At 53.0% G+C, this 15,729-nt stretch overlaps 1 protein-coding gene across 4 annotated transcripts in view; it reads right to left on the reverse strand.

Annotated features, from left to right (window-relative positions):
• The window catches only part of rg (A kinase anchor protein rugose), a 317,271-nt gene that overhangs the window by 42,727 nt on the left and 258,815 nt on the right, over positions 1-15,729 (reverse strand). For all 4 annotated transcript variants that reach the window (XM_089567001.1, XM_089567004.1, XM_089567002.1 and 1 more), the window contains exon 38: positions 11,531-11,648. In XM_089567001.1, the coding sequence (XP_089423127.1) occupies positions 11,531-11,648 (118 nt within the window). The remainder of the gene's footprint in view (positions 1-11,530; positions 11,649-15,729) is intronic.

Genomic DNA, 15,729 nt, shown 5'->3' on the forward strand with positions numbered 1-15,729 from the left:
CATGATGAGAAAACAGAGCGCTGTTTTCTGATGTCGCCGGACTTCTTCCACTCAGCGACTTCGATCTCGCGGTCCCGTAGTGAGTATCACACACGTCGGCAGACCGAAAGCGGGGGAGCGCGCAGACCGCAACGACCCCATTCAACGCCAATGACGGCCTCAAGAGGAGGGTGGCCGCGGGACGCTCGGTACAGTTTCTTCCGGACCTCGCGCCGTTCTCCACGCCCTCGAGAGGGAGAAAAGCCCCGCCTCCCCACCTCGTACAAGTTCCGGTGAACGCCTCTCGCATAACTGCTCGCGGTACCGCGGGCAGACGCAAGAACATGCATCACCCTGTATGCGGAGATAAGGCTGCGAATGCGACCTCGGCACGCCACGCCGCGTGCCATCGCGTAGCCCGCAGAGATGTGCACAACTCGGAGACGGTGGCGTGCCCCTCAGCCGCCTCCTCGCCTCGCCCTTTCCCACAGCGCCTGCAAAATGCGCTCAGTACAGACGCACCACTGTCATCTGCCTGCCAAGGTTCCTCTTGCAGACTTTGGCGGGTATTCTCCGATATTCGAAGCAGTACTTTAAACAAACTATAATAATAAAAATCTTCACCTTTAACAAAAACCCTAACCTTATGTTTGGCGCATCATAGCCTCAGTTGCTTTTGCGTCATTAAAATCGATATAACTAACTAACACTCTCCGCTATTATACACTACAGAAGCCTCTACCCTGATCTACTGTATAAAGCAACGCGCATCAAGACCTGCCCGGGAACGAATATACGCTCCACACGAAAAACTGAGTGTGCTATAAAAAAGGCTTTAGACGTTTAATTAATTCGCAGTGAGGAAAGGAAATGCGCAGTAACTGTCTCAGGGTGGAAACCCGAGCCACGCCGCGAGGGAGTCAACAAAGGAAGGTAAAAAAGAGTCGCCGTATAGTGGATGGCTTCGCATTAATTTCAACCAGCACCTGGGGTCCTTTATCGAGCATGCAGCGGGCTGAATGGGCCGCCGAGGCGCATAAGCACTGGGCCATCCGGCGGGGTTGACCTGCTGCGTTATGAAGGGCTCCGCCCCTCACACTCGGATAATAGAGTTTATTGTCTGCCTTCTAGCCTTCACTAACATCGTGCACTTATATCAAATGGGCGCCTTTTGCCTTCACCGGAATACGGCCGCCGCGCATCTCTCGACCTCGTGTCCAGTAGCCAAACGTCCTCACCCCTGAGTCCTTTGGGAACCAGTCATGTTGCCCCAAGCACTATAGTCCCTCAAAGGGCAACCATTACTCCCAACGCACACCGATCGCAAAGGGACATCGGTCACAGTTTGCCTTCTCACGGAGTAACCGTTCGTCGAGAGGAATAAGTGCTACAAACACTCCCACTGTACTCAGTTTTTGGCCGAAGGTGCACATGCACATAGCGCATGCGCAGTCTGCGCCTTGCTAATCTTCGGCGCTGAGAACTAAGCTCTCAGAGTTCCAGTTAAACGCAGGGGAATTACAGCTATAGCTCAGAAGCGTATCCGCCTAAGGTTTGGGTCTTACAATTATCCAAAATTCCGTGCCACGTTTGAGGCGGCAGAATAATGCTATAGACGAGTCAGAAATCACGAAGAAGCAGAGTGAATACAAGGGGGGTACTGCGCACAAAAAGACAAGGACAAGAAGATAACACAACAAGCGCAGACTCGTCAGACTCGTCAGGTGCCAGACGGGTGTCGTTTATCAGATTCCCCTCACCTGTGGCAGGGTATACATCGGTCAGACAGACCGATGTCTGAATGAGCGCTTAAGGGAACACCAGCTTTCCATGAAATCAGGGACAGGGTCTAATTTACCCCTGCATTGTGGCGCATGTCCGGATGCTACGCGCAATAATCCTTGCCTGCCTTTGCTGACAGATACAAAAGTTTTGAGGAGGAGCCGTGACCAGGTGGCGCGTGAGTTGGCGGAGGCGTTTTGCATCAAACAGAAGGATAAAGACTGCGTAAGTGACCCTTCTATCAAACTGTATCACAATGAGGACAGGTTTTTGGTTTCATCATGTGTGTGATGTGACAGTTTTGAAACTATAAAAGGAGTGTCGTGTTTTCAAATAAAGTTAGTCGCGAGTCTGCGCTTGTTGTGTTATCTTCTTGTCCTTGTCTTTTTGTGCGCAGTACCCCCCTTGTATTCACCATGATTGACCGACTAGCCCAACAACGTACGCTCTTAAACTATGTTTCTTCTACCGTGGGCCCTTTCTTTTGTGTTTCTCCTTCAAACTGTCATGTTTCAACTGTGATTAGCGCCATTGTAGCTGCGACCTGCCGCACAAGGTTTTCAGGTTTCTGTCTGAAGAGAGCCCTGGTGCCTTCGGAATTCATCGCTCTGTTCGGGTACATGGTGCCGTCTGCGGGACATGTTAGACGCGTGTGCAAAATTCTAAGATCTGAACTTTGGCGTCAGATCAGACTCCTATACGACTGGTTGCGTCTGCTCGCGTTCCGGACAAACCCCGAATGGGTAGGAGAAGTAAGGCTACGGGCCTTACGACGTCAGACAGCCCAGGCAGTGGATTTCTGGTGGAAATGTCTCCTACTACGTCTTCCCAAAGATAGGCCAAGATCCAAGGATAACGGTGGTTCCGTGTCAGTACTGGGCGATGCCGAGTTACCGAGTGGAATTGTTGAGGTGCTGAAGAAAGGACCGAAGTTCAGCACTGAGCCTAGTGTGCCTGCGCACGAGCTTCTTTCATTGAACCGGCAGCTGGCGTGGAAGGCATCTGATGAGGACCAGGAGCGGTGCCTACTATATGGTGTTGACAGCCTTAAGACTGCTGCTAAGCCTCGGAGGTCGGCGAGTGGGAACACTTCACGCCTCAAGACATCAGTAAAAGAAGTTGTCTCTTTCTTCAAAGACAACGGCTTGGCCCTTCTGCAAGCTGATAAAGAGGGAGGCTTCGTCGTCCTGCCTTCGGGGATGTTTGGTGAGAAAGCTGCTCAAGCAGTCGAGAAGATCTTTGTTCGGAAGAAGGTGAAACCGTCAAAGGTAAAGACCCAAGCTTCTGTGCTGTGCAAGGACCTTGCTTTATATAAACTCTCGAGAGCAGTTATTAAATCCAAGCGCGATAGCTTAGAACTGTTTTTCACTGTAAAAACACATAAGGTTGACAAGCCCTTTAGGTGCATGCATAGTAAGTGAAAAAGGTACTTGGCAGCGTGAAGTAAGTGTGTTTATTCAAAAGTGTCTGAAATTGGTGGTAGTGGAAGACCCATTCTTGACTAGGAACTCGGATGATATAGTCGCCTACCTACAGGATGCTCCGCCTGTAGGCTACGCCTTTTCAATTGACGTTGAAAACCTGTTCTTTTCAATACCCCACGATGCCCTGTTTTGCGCCGTCAGGTCTTGTATTGAAGATAGGGGTGTAATAGCTTTTCAGAATGCCTGCGGTATAACGCTGAACAATTTTATGTCTTTACTTGAGTTTTATCTTGGTTCTACCTTTGTATCTTTTAACGATCAGGTCCTTGTTCAGCGCAAAGCAATTTGCATTGGTTCCTGTGTGGCACCTGTACTGGCTGACATCTTCTTGTCCAGCATTGACTGTGATCTGGTGCGCTCTTTTGACGATGAGACTACTCTGAAAATATTTAGGTACGTTGATGACTATTTAGTGTTTCTTAAAGATCGACCTGGCGCGACGCACACTGTGATTGTGGAAGAATTTTTATCGATTTTCAGACGACATGGGCAGGGTCTAACCTTTACTCACGAGTTACCGGAACATGACAAGCTACAGTTTTTAGATATTAACCTGACTTTAACACCAGATCACGTTTGCTGGATGTACTTACCACGTGCACGGAAAGACCTGTTACCGTTCAGGTCAGCACATTCCAAGAATGTTAAACGGGCTAATGGAACCTATTGCCTGCAGGGCGCCTTGTCTAAGTCTTGCGCTCACCTGGTGCACGAGAGCCTCAATAATCAGGTAATTAGGATGACGAAGGCTGGTTTTCCTGCTTCAATCATTGTTGCAGTGGCAGAGAAGCTTCTGCGCAAACTGAAAAATAGGACGTGCCGGGATAGTGGCCGTTCTAAGGAAATGAGGCCAGCGGTTCTACCGTATATTCACAGAATTTCCCACAACTTGAAGAACGTGGCGAAACGGTACGGCGTGCCGGTAGTTTTTACCGCCCCATGCAAGTTGGCCTCATTGTGCCCTCAGGTCATGTCCGGAGGGAAGAGGAAAGCGGACTGCGAGAAGCGTCATGCCACTCGTTTTGTCAGGTGCCAGACGGGTGTCGTTTATCAGATTCCCCTCACCTGTGGCAGGGTATACATCGGTCAGACAGGCCGATGTCTGAATGAGCGCTTAAGGGAACACCAGCTTTCCATGAAATCAGGGACAGGGTCTAATTTACCCCTGCATTGTGGCGCATGTCCGGATGCTACGCGCAATAATCCTTGCCTGCCTTTGCTGACAGATACAAAAGTTTTGAGGAGGAGCCGTGACCAGGTGGCGCGTGAGTTGGCGGAGGCGTTTTGCATCAAACAGAAGGATAAAGACTGCGTAAGTGACCCTTCTATCAAACTGTATCACAATGAAGACAGGTTTTTGGTTTCATCATGTGTGTGATGTGACAGTTTTGAAACTATAAAAGGAGTGTCGTGTTTTCAAATAAAGTTAGTCGCGAGTCTGCGCTTGTTGTGTTATCTTCTTGTCCTTGTCTTTTTGTGCGCAGTACCCCCCTTGTATTCACCATGATTGACCGACTAGCCCAACAACGTACGCTCTTAAGCAGAGTGAATGACGAACAATAAAGACGTCGACCTCCAAGAGGCGACGAGATAAAGTGAAACAGGCCTTCTGCACGGCAGTGCAAACACATTTTTGACATGCATAGAGGACACGAAACCTGCAATGGCTCCTCTTTCTCTTTTCTTCTTTTACTCGCACCTTCCTCCCTTCCCTCACGGGTGCTGTTGAGGTATCAACAGAGAAGTGAGACAGTTACTGCGCCTTTCGGTTCCTGATAACCAATCCAAACAGCTGTTAAGAACCACAGCGCATACACTGAAACTCCGAACTCCAGTTGCTTCCATTGTAAAATATGGCAAAGTTGAGGACGGGAAGGAGTCCTGCTGAGATTTCAGTACCTCACCAGCACTTACGTGCATAGGATTCATTTACTTGGCTGAAGAAATAAATAAAAGCAAATCTCTACAACACATGAAGGGGTAGGGAGAGAGACTCGCTTTCGGGCTACGCCATGACGCTGCCGGCTCACGCCAGGGTTAACGCGCGACGACACCGCTCAAACGGCCTCGACGACGCGGCCAATATGGCGGCGACAGACGACGCTCCGTATGCGCGGACCCAGACCGTCAGCGAAAGGACCTCGGGTGACGACAGGCGCTCGCGGGGACTCGCGATTCCACAAGCGCCATTCCAAGAGGAAAACGCCTGCCAGTCGACCCGAGGAATTTCGCTCGGCAAAGAATTCCAACGCAACGTGCACAGAAACGTCGAGAGTCGGAACGCTTCGCCACGCGACATGCACGCACAACCGACACTTCTCGGACACTTGGCGGTGCACTCGCGAGCACTTCAGCCGGTGACGGACGTCCCGGACCTGCCCGAGAGGCCTGTCTCCTCGACGAGGCCCTCAGCAGTGAGCTACAGCCGCTGCATACGCCCAGAAACTCGAGGCGAGAGCCGCAGTGTCTGGCACGCTTCGCCAGCGCGGCTTTTGGAAAGTCGCGACGCGGCTTTCCCAACGCCGCGCGAAACTACCCACAACTATGCGCGTACGTGTGTCTGCCTTTCGACGCTTCTCCCCTTTCTTTTTCTTGCTACGCGTCGTCGGGGCGCGATGTCGGCCAAAAGCTGTCTCTTCTCCGCGCTCCCGGCTCGCCCGAAAAGTGCGCGCTTCGCTCTCGGCGGCGGCACGTGCGCTCGCTCCCCCGCGCTCCCTTATTTATTTCCTCCCTGGCTCGTTATTCTAGCCGACTCGTTTAGGCATTCAAGGCCCCGCCGTTCTTCCCCGCGCCGAGTGGCGTCTAAAAAGGAGTACGGCTCCTTCTCGCAGAGGCGGCGGCGTTGGCCCTGTTTACCCGCCGGGGCGAGTGGCACCGCGCAACGCACCAAAGCGTCCCAATACAAACGTACACGTTCATCCGGAATAGGTGCAGCGTTAGGGAAGCTGTAGGGACCGGCATCGGCCAATCACAAGCCGAACGCCATGACGACGAACTTCTCCCCACGTTAAAAACGGTTTCCGATTGGCTGGCCGCCACTGGCGGGGAAGTGGCCATAGTGAAGACAGGCAGGCTCTCGGCCAATCGCACGCGGTCTTTGCTCGCTAACAGCTTTGCGAATCCCATCGCTGATTGGTTGCTGGCAACTCTGGCTGCCAGAGCACTGCACGGTACACGAGAGAGAGGGGGACAGAGCTGCTAGCTATATGGCGTCGCTCGTCCTGGTGCGACGTGTGGGTAAACAGAGCGGCCGAGCACCGCAGACTCGGCGGCGTTTGACTGATGACGGTGGTCCCGCGGCGGGAGGCAGCCCAACGCTTTAACCAGCCACTTTGCTCGCTGGTTTACGATATGCGCGCGTAGACTAAACCGCGCGCGCATTAAGTGTCACGGGGCCCGGAAAAAGCAGAGCGGCGGCTCGGCGCAAAGAAAAATGGTTCCCGAAACTTAACAGCGCGAAAGAATGCGACTGCCGGCCATAAATTTAACGGCAAGCATAGAAGCTCGTATGTGCTGACGATCCCGAAGGGGCCCGTGACGGTGGTTAACATTGCGACCGAAGAGAGACTAAAGTAATTACACGGGCATCGAATGCTCCCAGGCCTAGCTATCGTTGTTGGCTTTCTCTTGCGATAGAGTATATCACCTTTACAGACTAGCGTCGGAGCTGGAGTCGGCCGAAATCCGCCTCGAAACTCCGCGAAACAGCAACTCGAGCCAAAGCCTGCATCGCAACGTGCAACAAAGTTCGAAGCAGCTTTGAAGCAAGAGCCGACTTTACTTCCAAACGCTTCCTTTTCGAAACGGATCGGTTCGAGTGAAGAAATAGATGCATCGTTTTGTCAACCGATCAAAACTGAATGGATCGCTGTCTAAAAAAAAAAAAAAAAAAAAATCAGCAAAGCAACTATCGCACGTAGTCTAACCCGTCAGCTACATTTAAGAGTACAGGTACGCTATTTGACCACAGAAATTACGAACCCCTCCACAAGGCCAATGTGTATAAAAATCGGCACTCGTGATTAAGAAGGACGTTCTGGCGGTCTAGTTGGTTCACAATGAAGAGAACGAGTACTAAGTGCGCGAACAAGACGGGGCGTAAGGCGCTGCGCTTTGTCTGTCCTTTTGTGCGCCTTACGTCCCGTCTTGTTCGCGCACTTAGTACTCGTTCTCGTGATTAAATTCGACATGCGAAGTTTAGCTGATTGTACCGCCACTCAGGGCAATCGAATAAGGTGCTGGGCGCCGCTCAAACATTCGGCGCCCTGTCTGGCCAGCCCGTCAGGCGGCGCCAGCATCTGCCCACAAGCAGAATCTAGTCGCACGTCATGGCCCGACTTAGATTCGGACTTCTTTAACTGGTGTGACCCCGGTTGCAAACTACTCAGGTGGAGTATACTCTACCATGGCTGCACAATGGAGATTCGAGAAGCAAGTGCCGCCGCGGTGGCTCAGTGGTTATGGTGCTCGGCTGCTGACCCGAAAGACGCGGGTTCGATCCCGGCCGCAGCGGTTGAATTTCTTTGGAGGAGAAATTCTAGAGGCCCGTGTACTGTGCGATGTCAGTGCACGTTAAAGAACCCCAGGTGGTCGAAATTTCCGGAGCCCTCCACTACGGCGTCTCTCATATCCTTAGTCGCTTTGGGACGTTAAACCCCATAAAACTAAACCAAACCAAACCAAACCAAACCAAACCGGGGAAGCAAGTGCACGCTTCCATTGAGCGGCCGTGGCTCTACATAGCAGCTTGAGGCTGCCAGTGGCGGTATTCAGACCTGCCTTATAGCGACATGGACGGGATGTTCCTCGAAAGCCTACCGGAGAATGTTTTTCGACCCGGACAAATCTCGAACAAGAAAAAAAAATAAACACAACGTATACGTGGAGGTGGGCGGAAGCAGCCGGTTCCGATATTTAAAAGTGTGGTAAGCTGGGCGAACTGTTTCAACTGATTATATTGATGATGATGATGATGAATTTTTATGGCGAAAGGGCACCTGCGGCCACAAAGAGCGTCATGGCACAAAGTTGTTTCTTCTACTCAAGGTGGGGTCAACGACCCATTTCCCCAGCATTTCACCTTAAAGAGGCCGAGCACCAGGAAGGGCAATGCTTGTACCCATTGTATCACCGCTGGGTACCCGGCGGCACTGGGGATAGAATCCCGCACATCCCGCATGCGTGGCGGATGCTCAGACGACTAGACCACCGCTGCGGTAATTGATTGTGTTAATCACCGTTCCGCACCAAGCTTACTAATGCCCGGCAAAAAGCTGCGCAAACCGCTTGTTTCCCTGAATCCTTTTGAGGTCCCGTTTGAGGCCTGAAAGCGATTTTCAAATTAACGCCCCGATCACAGTCACCGCTTACACGCCATTTTTATTGAACAAAGAATGTTCGACGGTTCTAGCAAGATGACGATGAAACGTTCACCGCAGAAGAAAGAAAGAACGGAGGGTTGCGCTCACACGGTTGACCTAAGTTTCGCGGGAAAAAAGTTTAGCCTCGCAGCAGCATTGTACGCGTCCGGATTCGATGGTAACGCGAGAGCCGAAGAAAGCTGCGCGCTCCTTCTGCCTGAAAAGCGTTACTGCGCTCGGTTCTGAATCACTACGCGAACGATCCCAAAGTACGTCCTCCGTTTCTTCTTTGTCGGTGTCGGGTTCTCGATCGCCCACGGTCGCTGTTTCCCACCAAATAAGCGGACGAGTACCACATGACAGACTGAAACAAGCGTGCGCGTAAAACCCAACGTGCTGCAGTACACTCCGCACAGTTTATACCTCCCGCTGTCCTTCACGTTCGACAAGTACCGCGCATATATGGGTGCCCAGGTGTCCCGTTCAAGCGCAAATACACTCGGCGTAGAAGCGCACCGGAGCAGAGATGACCGCGTAAATTACGTATATTCTGAGCGGCCCGGTAGGAAGCGTGCGTCTCGGGCCCCAGCTCCAAGTGGCCCGCGCCTCCGGAGCCTCGGCAGAAGCGGCGGCGTCGGCTCTGCTGCCGCGTATTTAACGCGTGCAGCGGCGGCGGCGGCGGCGACCACGAGGACACCAGGCGCGCACCGTAAATCTCGGCGGCGGTGCGAGCTCGCGGCGCTGTGACAAAAAGGCGGCACCTAAATCAACGCCCATGGTGTGCCCCCCCCCCCCCCCCCCTCCTTCTCAGCTCCTTTCCCTACGCTCAACCGTCCCTAACACCACATCACAGAGGGTGGTGGGGTGGGGGGGATGGGTTTAGAAAGGTTTCGCTCGCCTTGAGAGTGCCAAAAGACCGGCCCTCGCACGGCTGCGACATGAGGTCGCCAGTGTACGACGATGAAGAAAGGTCCGCTCTTGATGAAGATAAACCCGCCGTTCGGACGTAGCTGGGACACACAATGTTTTCGTCCAAACTTGCTCCGCCTTTAAGGGGCACTGAGGTCAACACCATCGAGTTATTAATGCTCCCAGTAAAAAAAAATTATTCCCTGGCTCTTTATGGGTACGTTAACGTCTGTCCGGCAGCGAAAGACGCATTCATGACTGAGAAAATTGAATTTAATAATTTTTCCGACTCACGACTCAAACTAGTGACGCGTACACCGAGAAGGACTGGCTGCTGCCATTTTGAAGTGAATGGCAGTGTAGCCTCAGAGATCCACGCAAAAATTCGCCTTCGAGAGCTTCGACTCAAGCAGTTTACTTACGGAATCGGCCGCTGGTGGCGACACCTGTATTTTGTTTTCTGGCCTTTTAAAGGTTATAAAAGCTCCGTTTTCGCTGAGAGTGGTCTATTTGAAGTTGGACTGCATCGACAGGCTACAGCATTCTAACTGCACTTTACCTTCAGCGTCCACCATAACGCTGAGAAATGAATTTAAGCTGCCGAAACGAAACGTTCGCACCTTGCATGAGCACGACGATCACGTTCATTTCGACGTTTTTTAGGAACCGATCATCCCTAATTCAACGATCGCCAGGACGTGATGTCTCGCATACTTGGTCACATGGTGCTCCATCAACTTACAACAGGGAAGAGGTTTAGTTTATGGTTTACGGATGTTTAACGTCCCAAAGCGAGGCTATGAGGGACGCCGTAGTGAAGGGCTCCGGAAATTTCGACCGGTTCTTTAACGTGCACTGCCATCGCACAGTACAAGGCCCCTATAGAACTTCGACTCCATTGAAATTCGACCGCCGCGGCCGGGATCAAACCCGCGTCTTTCGGGTCAGCAGCCGAGCGCGATAACCATTGAGCCACCGCGGCGGCAATATTTATGTCTATTTGAAACGCATACTATAAAATACTACATTAATTAGCACAATTTTGATGTGCTGCATGTTATGGCAGCCGGCACATCATTTTAAGTCAATAAAATGAACCGACAAGCAACGTCCATTTTTCCCACGGCAACTAAAGAGTTAATGAACCCTGCTCCACAGGATAAAAAAAAAAAAGCCTAATAACTACATCACTTGCCGCATCAAAGTTACGCGGTTTCGTGCCGTAGTTGACTGGGGTTGATGTAGTGTCCGTAAGCCGCCTTTTCCGCCTGTCAGCAGTAAACGAATCGCAAACAGAACTGAAATGGAAGCTCGAAAGCACAAACATGTGAGCTTCCGGAGAAGAAATACAGAAAAGGTCGATTAACATTTCTAATATGGATTATCTCCACTACCTAAAAGTGAAGTTACGCGGTTTCGTGCCGTAGATTGACGGTTTACCATGGAACGATGACCGTAAGGAAGGCGCGGAAACGCCGTCTATAGCGACCAGGCATTGAGACATGTATTGTTTTTCGTGGGCGGCGCAGGCCAAAATTATTGAACGGACGGTGGGGAGGGGTAAGCTTCATTTTAAGGAGGGACCGGGCTCCCTTTCCCGGCCCCCGGCTACGTGCTCGGTAATAACTACCGTCATAATATCGAAGCACTAGCACTAGGAATGGCGTCATGTGATCGCGCGGAGCTCCGAACTCTTCTTGTCTCTCTAAGGAAACAACACCGAATACGTGAAATGAGTTCACTTCAATACGTGACAACCGGATGCACCCGATATCTATACCACGGACCTGCACGCCAGCAGGCCCGGCTACACCCTCTAACGGCATACTTATCGCCACACGACACGCGCTTTGTCGCACCTGATCCCTTCACGTACAATGCACTGGCAATTCGACTCCTCGCACAGTGTCCGCCGCCCCGTGAAGTATTGAAACAGAGGCGCTGCATCAGAGCAACGCCAAGGGCGATAACTCCGCGGGCCAGTCGCGCGAAGGAAGGCGGAAGATCGAGACTCACTTCGCGACGCCAGGAAGATCTCCAGAGCGATGTTCTGCAGGAGGTAGCGCCTCGAGAAGATGGCCCGGATCTCGGAGAAATGCCACTTGCCATGCACATGGTCGCAGTACTTGATCGCCTGCGCACAAGCAAGGAGAGAAGAAGCGAAGGGTCACGAGAGGGCTGCCGTGCACACAATGTTTCTCTTGTTTTGCTTCCTTTCCCAGAAAGCGTCATCATAATGACCACAGCGCTACTGCATGCACGCAAGTACACATGCACACAGACAGTGTATCACACAGAGTACAGTCGCGAGCAAAAAATATTAGCACAGATCACTGGCGATTAGAATTCGTATATCTCACCACGCGGCGCTGCGGTACGCAGACCTGCTTATCGGGCCGTTTCCATGTTTTGCAGCCTAGGGGGGGGGACGGCAGGAAGTAAGCTTTATCAAGCGTGCACCCCCGCTCGTTGAAGTGCCAACCCTACGTGACTGCGCATGCGGTATTTATTTTGGCTCGGTTATCAAGCAAAAATGGCTTCTTTTTATTACTGATTTTTTTATGTCCGCGATGGTTTGTCAAAAGGAACTCGCGGGAACAATAGCTGATAGCGCTGCTTTTAGCCAGTAATTTTGCTCGTCCGTGGCAGTCCACTGAACCCCCCTAATACTGTAGAATGGGAACGGACCGGCACTCTCGTTATCAGCCTCTTCGGCACCCGCAGCGCCACGCGTTGTCATTCCGGCGCTCTGGTGTTCGGTCTCGTGTGCTAATCTTTTTTACCCGCGACTGTACATGAAAACGACACGCATTCAAGAGATAATGACAGCAGCGCCCCCCCCAAAAAAACGGGGGGGGGGGGGGGGGGGGGGGCAATTCGCAACTTTCGAGAAGCACTACCTACTTCTCAAGGAATGAGGTTATGGCCGAGAAAGTTGACGTTCAGGCCGTGAACATCTCATGTATTTTTTGGAAGGGCTTTTTTTTTTTTTTAAGGTTTTGATCCGCTGTTGCAACGAACGCTGCGGGCACACAAAGTGAACTGCGCGAGCCGCAACAATGGCGGCCACGTCGTTTGTATGCTCGAGGTACTTTCGCGTCCGTGTCAACGGTTAGCGCGCGCGTGTGCGACTGTCCACTTCCGCGATTAATCGCAACTGGGCCCACTCACGCGTGTCAGTTCGTACGTATGCCGCGAAATGCTCACCGCTACCGCACGAAACGGTGAACGCCCGTGCCACAAAAATGATGTGACCACTAACTAGAGAGAGAGAAAAAAAGAAAGGTACTGGCTGCCGCTCTGCGGCCAGAAAGAGAAGACTCGCGAAGCGCACGTGAGGCAACGCGCCTACAGGCACGATGCCGCCGCTGCTGCCCGCGGCCTCGTTTCCCCAGAGACCGGTGGCAGATTGAAACGCGTCGCTGCAAACCGCACCTACAGCCGTCGCCGCGGAAAAGACGGGTGGCGGGGGAGGCAGTCCCGCAATTTTCTAATCGCGCCGGGGCATCAATCAGAGCGCGCAGGCGGGCGAACAGGCGCGCTCGCGTGTCCTGGAAGCAGGCCTTGCGAGCATGGCAACCATGCACTGTGGGTAAGCGACCATGCTGTGGGCGCGATTAGACTACACGCGTCTATCTGAGAGAGAGGCGCGTGCGCGTTGGCAGGATAGGAAAGAAGACAGCCAGGGCCGAAATGTTTCGCTTGACCCCCCTCCCCCCTTGCGGCGGTGGCTCACCACCACTTCACGGGAAGGCGTTAAAACATGCTCGCACTTCCATTTCTTCCTTTTCTTTTTTTTCCCTTTATCTATCTCCCCCACTCATTTTCCGCCCGTCTGAAACGCGCAACACGCCCGTGACGTTCCCTCGGAATAGCGTGCCACACATGAACACAGTTGCGAGATGCGGCAGACAGATTGGACCTGGGGCTCCCGATCTCGCGCGCCCACGGCTCCGAACTTAGCACGCGACTCGGGCACGCGGTTCGCAACGATGCGGCGCCAGCCCGTAGAGAAGGGGGGAAGAGAACCTGGCGGTGAACGCCGCTCTACGCCGCTACTCGGGGGCTCGGTGCGTTCATTAGGCACTCCATATGGGACGGCGGCGGCGGCGACGATAGCATCGTAACAGGAACCGGTGCAGCGCGTAATCGTTCCCGTTCATCGGCGCCGCGTGGTCTTCCCCCTCCCGCAGAGCGCCCTGGGTGGGTGTCCCGCTCGCACGCAGCGGAGGCGGCGGTGGTGGACGGTATACGTGAACCGCACATCGCTGCTGAGGCGCTGAGCGGGGCAAGAATAGACCACTCAGCGAGCCGTCCATCTCTGCGTACACCCCGTTGCGCGAATGAACAGTGCGCCGCCGTGGCGAGCGCGTGTTCGCTTTCTCACGCAACCCCGCTGCTGGCGGTGCAGCGCAACGAGAGAGGCGTAGTACACGAAAAGTGCAGCTAAGATGAGAAAACATTTCCAGACTTTCGGCCGTGCCCCAGGGGAGAAGTGAGAGCGATAGCCGCACACGCTATAGCTCCCGCTTCCAACACCTCACACCATCTTCCTCGAGACCTGCACTCTATGCATCGAGCTGGGTAGCAAAGAATACCTGCGACATTTCTTACTGCCATTCCGAATCCAGCACGAGAAGAGTGGCAGAAACCTATAGAGAGCCGCGGACTGGACGCGGAAGATTTCTTTGTCTCTCGTCATCAGTCCCATCTGGATCGCTATGACCATGCACACATACATACTCTCAAGGCCAGCAATGTGGGTGACATCCTCTCATTTACCAGCGGGAGAACAAGGGAGGTTTCTGCAACGGCAGCACCGTCTGCGCCAGAGAAAGTTTAATACACTGCTATCGCCACAAGAACAGTGCAAGCAGCTATAGGTCTTCTCTGGTGAAACCAGGACGTGTTCAAGGAGGAGGTCAACTAAGAATGGTTATCCTATGCCTATATCAATGGGCGCAGTGAGCTGCGGCACCGAGGAGACAACAACGATAAGGAGAGTATAGAAACGCCGCAATTCTCGCCAACCTATCCGTCCAAGAACGTTCCTTCCAGAGTGCCCAGCAGACCGACCATATCCCCCTCATGTTTCGAGACTTCAGACTCTGTCGACGACTCTGAATCAAGTCACGCAAAAGAGAAAGCCACATGATCATCGCTCGTTTCCACGCCGGTCCCTCCGCCTAACTCTTAACCTTCTTCGACAAGGCCCATTTCCTTCGCAACACGGACAAACAAACGCAACAGAAACGAATCGCGCGTCAGCTCTCCCACCCAGTGGAGATATTGTCGGGAACGACGCTGAAGCTCGCGGCCCGGAACGGAGGGGCTTTAATACGCGGCCCAGTGAGACGCAGTATAGCCTTCAGCTCCGTCTCCGACAGCTCTGACGTCAGAGACGGCAGCAGCATCCCCTCCGCGGATGAGGCGCATCAGGCGAATCCAATCGCAAAGGAAAAGTGCACCAAGCCGCGGCATCGCCTGCAGGACGGCACCGCGCGCTGTTTTAACCGAGAGCATGCATGCAGCAGCGTCCATTACGCCCCATCCTCCTCCTCTTCCTCCGCAAGCGCCGACACTGCGGAGCACTGAAAAAGGGTCGCCGGCGCACGTTAGTGCTCCCGAGAGCGAGCGGAGTGGCGCGCACTAATCCGTTTAGGGCGCCGCCCCCCGCCGCTGCTTGGGGGCGGCACGCGTGTTGCAGTGCGCAATCACGTGATCGATACAGTCGGGGCTCTAATTCGATTGCGACTCCCCATCCAAATCACATTAGCCGCATGCAGCCGTGGACGCGCGCGGCGCAAAGGGCCTGTGGCAAGTTTTGCGCGCTGGCGGCGGCTCCGGCGGCAAAAGTACGAGAACCTCCGATTCGTCGTCCCATATGCGCGTTCTGGCAGAGCAAAGTGCCGCTTGCGTAAGAACAATCGCGGCCGCTGCTTCTCCACTTGCTCACGCATATATACGAGGAACTCTTGTCGTCTGCTGCGCTGCCACGCGGAAAAGCATACTTCCCCGCGAGGCAGAAATGCTACACTTAATGCAGGTTGGATTTTTGGACTCACGCTTCTAAAAAAAAAAAAAAGTACTTTGCGAGCTTATTCTCAAATTAAGCCACGTCATGAATAACAAGCATTATCACAAATTAACACCATGAACAACAAGCGTTATAAAAGGCTTATTAAGATCACCATGTTAAACGAAAATCCTCCTAT

This window comes from Amblyomma mixtum, chromosome 1, assembly GCF_055824585.1.
Source record: "Amblyomma mixtum isolate Tamu chromosome 1, ASM5582458v1, whole genome shotgun sequence".
Classification (NCBI taxonomy): Eukaryota; Metazoa; Arthropoda; class Arachnida; order Ixodida; family Ixodidae; genus Amblyomma; species Amblyomma mixtum.